At 37.6% G+C, this 6,875-nt stretch overlaps 1 protein-coding gene across 9 annotated transcripts; it reads left to right on the plus strand.

Annotated features, from left to right (window-relative positions):
- The first annotated feature begins 566 nt into the window (after positions 1 to 566).
- Positions 567 to 5,175, plus strand: LOC122002261 (OBERON-like protein). Of its 9 annotated transcripts, none has more exons than XM_042557373.1 (4): positions 650 to 852; positions 989 to 1,100; positions 1,177 to 2,437; positions 4,271 to 5,175. In XM_042557373.1, the coding sequence occupies exons 3-4, from the start codon at positions 1,285 to 1,287 to the stop codon at positions 4,876 to 4,878; spliced, it is 1,761 nt and encodes a 586-aa protein (XP_042413307.1). In that variant the 5' UTR covers positions 650 to 852; positions 989 to 1,100; positions 1,177 to 1,284; the 3' UTR covers positions 4,879 to 5,175. The 9 variants fall into 9 exon arrangements, with proteins under 9 accessions (XP_042413310.1, XP_042413311.1, XP_042413307.1 ...); XM_042557374.1 differs by having other exon boundaries at positions 1,195 to 2,437; XM_042557378.1 differs by having other exon boundaries at positions 1,260 to 2,437.
- The last annotated feature ends 1,700 nt before the right edge of the window (positions 5,176 to 6,875 follow it).

Consider the following 6,875-nt stretch of genomic DNA (forward strand, 5'->3'; position numbering starts at 1 on the left):
AATTAGCATGTAATTCCAAATTCTCTAGGTCCATCAACCGATTTGGATCAAAACCAAGTTAAAATCAGCTAATGGATCTACATAGTCCTGAATGATATGGAATCATATCATATATATACATCTAATTATTTTGATTATAAATATGCTTTTAAATATTACTTTGACATATAAGAGTAATGATTTTTGAACTCATTTTCGATCCACTTAAATTTTATCTATCAATTGTTATAATATATAGCAATTGATTGATGGAATATTACAAACTATAAAATCATTACGAAGTACTACATAATCTAAATCTAGATTGAGAATAATACGAGGAATAAAAAAAATATTGGATATGTGATATGAATATTTAGGAACTTCAACTTTCAGTAATTTTCCGTTCTTTTAAAGAGGAAAATAATAGAGAATTTTTACCCTAAATGTTACGTTTGTAGCATTAATTAGCTAAATTTAAATGTTTAAATTCGTTTTATTTTATATATTTTAATGATAAATAAATATATAGAAAGTCTGATCTAAATCTAATTGAGTATTACCATTTATTACAAGCTTATTCATGATCCAGTTCTAAAAGAAATTAATATCGTCTGGAATCATTAAAGAATGAACTGTACGGCAAAACATTCGATTTAGGTACAACTCCACTTCTTCTTACTGTTCTTGTTGACTCCTGTTCCTTTTTTCTCGTTCGATTGAAATCTCCGCCTCAAGTTTACTCCTCTCCTTTCATTTTTCCTGGATCCTCCGTTTACAAGATCGTTTGCTCTGGCAGATTTGTACTATTCCAGGTACGCAACCTGGCCGTGGATCGCTTGAATTTTTCCAGGTCACTAGTGTGATTCTGAGGTGAGTTTTTGGATCAGAAATCTTACGGATTCATGAATCAGTTTGGAGTATAGCATTTTGAAGATAGTCGTCTGCTCAATGTAAAAACATATTTTTGCCTCTTTGGATCCTCTTGCTGTTTGTTACTCCGGATTAGGGTTCTGGAGGCGAAAAAGGTGTTTTTTCCCTGTATTTCCGTGAAAATAACGTTCGGAGAAACTGATTTTATTGGGGGAAAAAATTATGTTTTCCGCTAGCCATTGAAAAAGGTTAGGATATTTGAAATTTTTTTCTTTTCTTTTCTTTTTTGCCTTCATACACATAAACCTTCGTAAACTGTGACAGTTTTTAAGAAAATTGCAGAGGATTCAAGATCCCAAAGTTAGGCTCTTTGGAGTTGTGGTGATTTTTGCCCGTAAATATCACAGGTGAAAGCAAAACAAAGAAACCAGAATGGGCACCTCTTCCGGTACAAATCACCATCAAGAACCGCCAGTTAGTATGTTGCCCCCACGCCAGCATCCAATATCGGCAGGGGTGCAAGCATCCTTGTCTCTAGCTTCATCTGATCCTGCAGTATCACCTGACACCCAAGATCCAACATCAAACTCTGACCAAGGGCAAGATTTCCCCGCTGAGAGTGCAAGCTCTGGTGAGACCTGGCCCATAGAGACAAACCATTCCAATGGCATCACTGGAAGTAAATTAGGGAAGGAGAAGGAAGGAGTGAACAGAATCCCCAAACTGCAGGTCATTCGCAGGTCTTATAGTGGAAATAGGTTATCACTCCGTGAAGTTGCTCAAGACAGAGTTGAGGTCATATGCGAGAAAATGAGGGTGATGACAGATGAGCTTCTAGATGCACTTAAGCATGAGCTTAGGATGATACTTGAAGGTAGTGGAGGCGTTCGTCATGTAGACGAGTTTTTGTACCTCCAGAAGCTTGTGCATGGTAGAGTTGACCTGACTGCAGACTCCCTTGCTAATGCTCATCCAGTTCAACTTGAAATTCTTGTTGCAATCAACACAGGCGTCCAAGCCTATTTGCTTCAGAGTGTCAGTATTGCACCAAGTCGTCTCGTTGAGGTTTTCTTTTATAAGAGGTGCAGAAATATTGCATGTCAAAGTTCTCTTCCTGCAGAAGAATGTAGCTGTGGAATATGTGTTAGTAGGAGTGGTTTCTGCAATCTCTGCATGTGCCTGATTTGCAACAAGTTTGACTTCGAGGTCAATACTTGTCGCTGGATTGGCTGTGATATGTGCTCTCACTGGACTCACACGGAATGCGCCATGCGAGTTGGGCAAATCGGAACTGGTCAGTCTGTTAAGAGCGGGGTGGATCATGCTGAGATGCTTTTCAGGTGCCAAGCATGCCAAACAATGTCTAAATTGTTAGGATGGGCTAAGGATGTACTCCAACAGTGTGCTAATGGTTGGAACCGTGAAACCCTGATGCGAGAACTCAACTTTATTTCTAAGATTTTTCACTTGAGTCAGGACTCTAAAGGAAGGAAATTATATCAGAAATGTGGCGAGCTTCTAGAAAAATTGAAGAATGGCACACCTGAGCCCATGGCTTGCAGGATGCTCTTACACTTTATTCAAGGTATGATTACAAGCTATTTTTTGCACAAGTAAAATTTTGCTTTTACTCTCAATCTTTACCATTCTTCACAATTATTTAGCGTGTGATAAGAAATGTGTTGATTACGCTTGAAGTTATGTTCATTTGCTTGGCTGTATCTGTCTTCCTATGCACTTGAGATAATGATTTTCCATTTAGTTCCTCGGTTTATATTTGCTTTCCCCCTCTAGGTTCTGCCAGCGAGCTTTTAAAATAATCTTTCTTCTACTTGCTGCACATGAAATTTCTGGACGTCTGGTTAAAACAGCATTAATAATGTGGTTAATGAACTGTGTCTTCACTTTGGTCAGATGGGGTGAAGTTAGCTAAGTTATACTGCACATTGGCTTTTCAAGCAACATTTTTTTTCAGTGCAATTTTATTGAATAAGAAATCTTATAAGAAATATATTACCTACGCCGAGGCACAAAGATGACTTGGAGTGAGGTAGCATAGGCATGGCTTTGGTGTTTCTCTGCTTCTTTAATTATATGCAGATGGATGATCTTGAAAATAAAATCGAGCAGGGAGTCAAAGTCATAAATGAATAACCTTATAGCATATTAGTATTTGTAAACTTTATGCAAAATTATAATATTTGTCAAAAACTAAGAACATGTGCTAAATTCTTGACTTCAGCTATTATAATCAACACAATTTCCTATATCCTGTTCCACCTTCGTTAGGACCTCCCTCAGTCAAACTCAAGAACTTAGGATATTAATGATTATGAAGCGGCAGTGTAGCCCCAATTAAACTCAAAAACGTGTTTGAATCTCTGATAATAGACTGAACTGTGCTTTCATTGTAAATAACTTTCAAATTCGTTTAAACAAGGATGAATTTTTCTTTATGATAGTTCGAAGATGGATTCTTTCTACCGTGCTACACAACAATTTTTTTGATCCTACTTGCTTTATAGAGGGCAAAGACGGATTGTGAATAAACATGTTTAAAGCAATATTTTATGAGGAAAGACACAATGATGACTGGCCATCACTTGTTGCTTGGGTACTTTAAGCATCTTCTATACATTCTGGAGGACATAAATTAATAATGGAGAAATAATTTGGTTCTCAGTTACTTGTTAACCAACCAACTAGCAAGTTCAGTTTGAACATCGTTGACCTGTAAATCCAACCTGGAATAGGCTTGGATTGTACATACAAGGATTTAGGCGAGTTCTTTTACTTTTGTCTAGCACAGTTAGAACCAAGGAACAAAAACATTCCAGAATTTAAGGACTTTTACATTGTCTTCTAAAATGTAAAAAACATATTTGAGGTTTGGACAATTGGTTGGTTTTGGTTTCAGGATTTTTTCTGTATATATAATATTGGTCGGTGTAGGAATAGTCTAGGAGAGCTTGATTTTCGTGTGATATAAGAATTATAAATCCAGTGGCAATAATTCCCATTGAACTCTATGCAGTGAATAATCAGCACAGAATCTCTGTTCAAGGCTATCCATACCTAGTGAACCTTTTGATTCATTCTACTGTGTTTTTCAACACAAATACGCAATTAATTGATTCTTCAATGACATGATCATGGGGTTATATAGGTGCAACCATTTCATTATAAATCCCTTTTGATTGTCACCCATGTCAAAGTAAATTATCATGGAAAGCATTAATTTGTGGAATGAGGCATATTATACCTTAGCAGGTCTCCTTCATTTTGATTTTAATTGGCCCATTCTTTGAAATTAATTTGAATGCTAGTTCTTTTTGTTTTCTTGTTCCTGTCAAAAGATCTGCTTGGCGGCCTACAACACTTGCTACTAGATTTAAGGTAAATATGTTCTATGTTGCAGAGCTTGAACTAGACATGCCGAGTAATTCTTTGGGTGAAGATGTTGGACATCCAATTTCTCCTCAGGAGGCTTGCAATAAAATTGCTGATGTGGTACAAGAAGCAGTGAGAAAGATGGAGATGGTCGCAGAGGAGAAAATGCGGTTGTTTAAGCGAGCTCGACTTGCTCTAGAGGTTTGCGACCGTGAACTGGAGGACAAGGCCCGAAAAGTCCAGGAGCTGCAAATGGAGAGGCATATGAAGAAGCAACAAGTAGAGGAACTAGAGAGCATCATTAGGCTTAAGCAGGCAGAAGCCGACATGTTTCAGCTCAAGGCCAACGAGGCCAAACAGGAGGCTGAGAGATTGCAAAGCATTGTCTTTGCCAAACCTGATAAGTCCGAGCAAGACTATTCTAGTATGTACTTGAAGCGTCGACTTGAAGAAGCAGAAGCTGAGAAGCAATATATATTTGAATCGATAAAAGTTCAGGAGAGCCAACGGGCTCTGCCGGGGAGCGGAAGTGGGGCTGGTAATGGTGACCCGGCGCAGATGCTAAATAAAATCCAGGACTTGTTGAAGAATGTATACAGAATGCCGCCTAAGACCGAAGGGCAACAAACAAAATGACCTGCCTGAGTGCCTTTAGCTTCTGTTCTGATTCTTTGCTGTGACCGAAAACCATCGCCTGATTTCATTTACCGCATGTCGTCGTTGCTTGTGCCAGACAGTTTAGCATTCGAAACAACCCTTTATTTTTGTGAATTATGGTGAATAAGCCTCCTTTTCTTAACCTGATTTGTAGGGTTTATGTGAGCATTTCACTTCCGATGTGTATGATCTTGTTTCTTTACTGATCCACCCAGAAACTTCCTCTATCTCTTGAAAGTCATTGAATGTAGACCTTTCTTTCCCATCGACACAAAACAGAGTGCCCAAACACTTACGTCAATTTGTTTCATTTGTTGTGCATAACAAAACAGAGTTCCTAAACACTTGTTTTTGTGCGTCTCTTCTACGAAATAAAAAGGTCAAAGTCATCTCTGGTTGATTGGCACACCATAAAATTAAAGCAAGCAAAACAAAGTGGTTAATGCTTCACACCTACCCTTTTCCGGCGGCTAGTGCTTTCCCACTCCCTATCCTCATTGATCCACTGAACTCGATTAGTCATCATGATGATGATGACTAACATGATCAAAAGCCAGTGTCAAAGGCTAATCCACACAGTTTAAGCAACTCCTTATTCTAACATCAATTTTTTTTTCCTCAAAAAAAAAAATACCATTTCTTCTTTATGTTTCATTTAGTCAACATGCTGAAACATATCCAGGAGCACAGACATGGCACACCACGTGGAAAGTACTAGAAAGTGATAAAAACATGCCGCACTTGCTCTTTCTTAATTTCCATTTTCACATTTTTAAATTTATGGAGCATTTCCTATCCATGTTTTATATTTTAGCTAGGTCTAGGAGATGGAGAATAATTGTTTGACCAAGCCATTGAGATCATTCTTGCAGGAAGGTTCAACAGCAGCAGAAGAAGAAGAACCAACATCACAGCACATGAACGGCACATAATAGAATGAGTAGATAATTAACAGAGATACTACAGGTGGAATCTTTAACAATATGCTCGAGATCGACTATGAAAATGATACCGTTCGACTTTGTTTCCTTCATCATTGCAGAACTGATCGAGCCATGCTACTTGGCATTAAATATTATATGCGTCGTCTAAGAAGGAACAGTAAGATCACGAGTCGTGCCTTTCCTTTTATTCCTTTCCAGTTGGTTTCAATTATATATGTCATGGCTGGTAGAACTTTTTTACTAGTGCTGAATGGTCTGCAAACCTAACTTTGTTCTCATCTGGTTATCTTCCAATCCTGAACATCCAAAAGTCTTCTACCATTATATCATTAAATACATAGCTTTAAATATTAAACTTAATGAACCAACCTCTACTAATTGTTCACAGATAATCCAAGGATGGTGGCTCCAGCAGCTGGATTTCTTTAATCTATTTGCGAGCATTAGCTGTTCCTTCATTATTGTTGTTTCTTTCATTTATTTTAGCAAATTCCAAGGTGTGCATTACAACAGCCAACTAATTGCCTATGCTTAAATAAAAAATTAAAGAAAAAAACAAGGAAAAAATGATCACTGCCTGTGATTCTGCGATGGGGCTAGCATTTCAGCCTGTGAATTGAAAGTGTTCATGAGTTTTATCTAAAAATTAAATACATCTACGTCGACTTTTAGGCTGTCGTCTGAAAAGAACAGAGACGAAGGCTGTTGTGAGGACCGACATGCACAACCTGCCCATCACCTTGTCTTTCCATCTGTACCAGCTTGCTCCGAAATTTACAGCCTATATATATGTTTTCGTGTGTGCGCTAAACGACTCTTCGTGTGTAATCGTGAGCGAAATCCGACATGCGTTATCTGACATGATTGAAACTTAATTTTTTTAATTCCTCTCTTTCATCTACATGCAATAACTTTTCTCTATTTTCTCTTAAATTAAAATAAAATTTTATCTTCTCTCTTCAATTATTACATGCAATAATCATTATGATACTGATATTGCAACGTTATAGTAGCTATTATGCAGTAGCTGTT

This window comes from Zingiber officinale, chromosome 7A (genome assembly GCF_018446385.1).
Source record: "Zingiber officinale cultivar Zhangliang chromosome 7A, Zo_v1.1, whole genome shotgun sequence".
In the NCBI taxonomy this organism is placed as follows: Eukaryota; Viridiplantae; Streptophyta; class Magnoliopsida; order Zingiberales; family Zingiberaceae; genus Zingiber; species Zingiber officinale.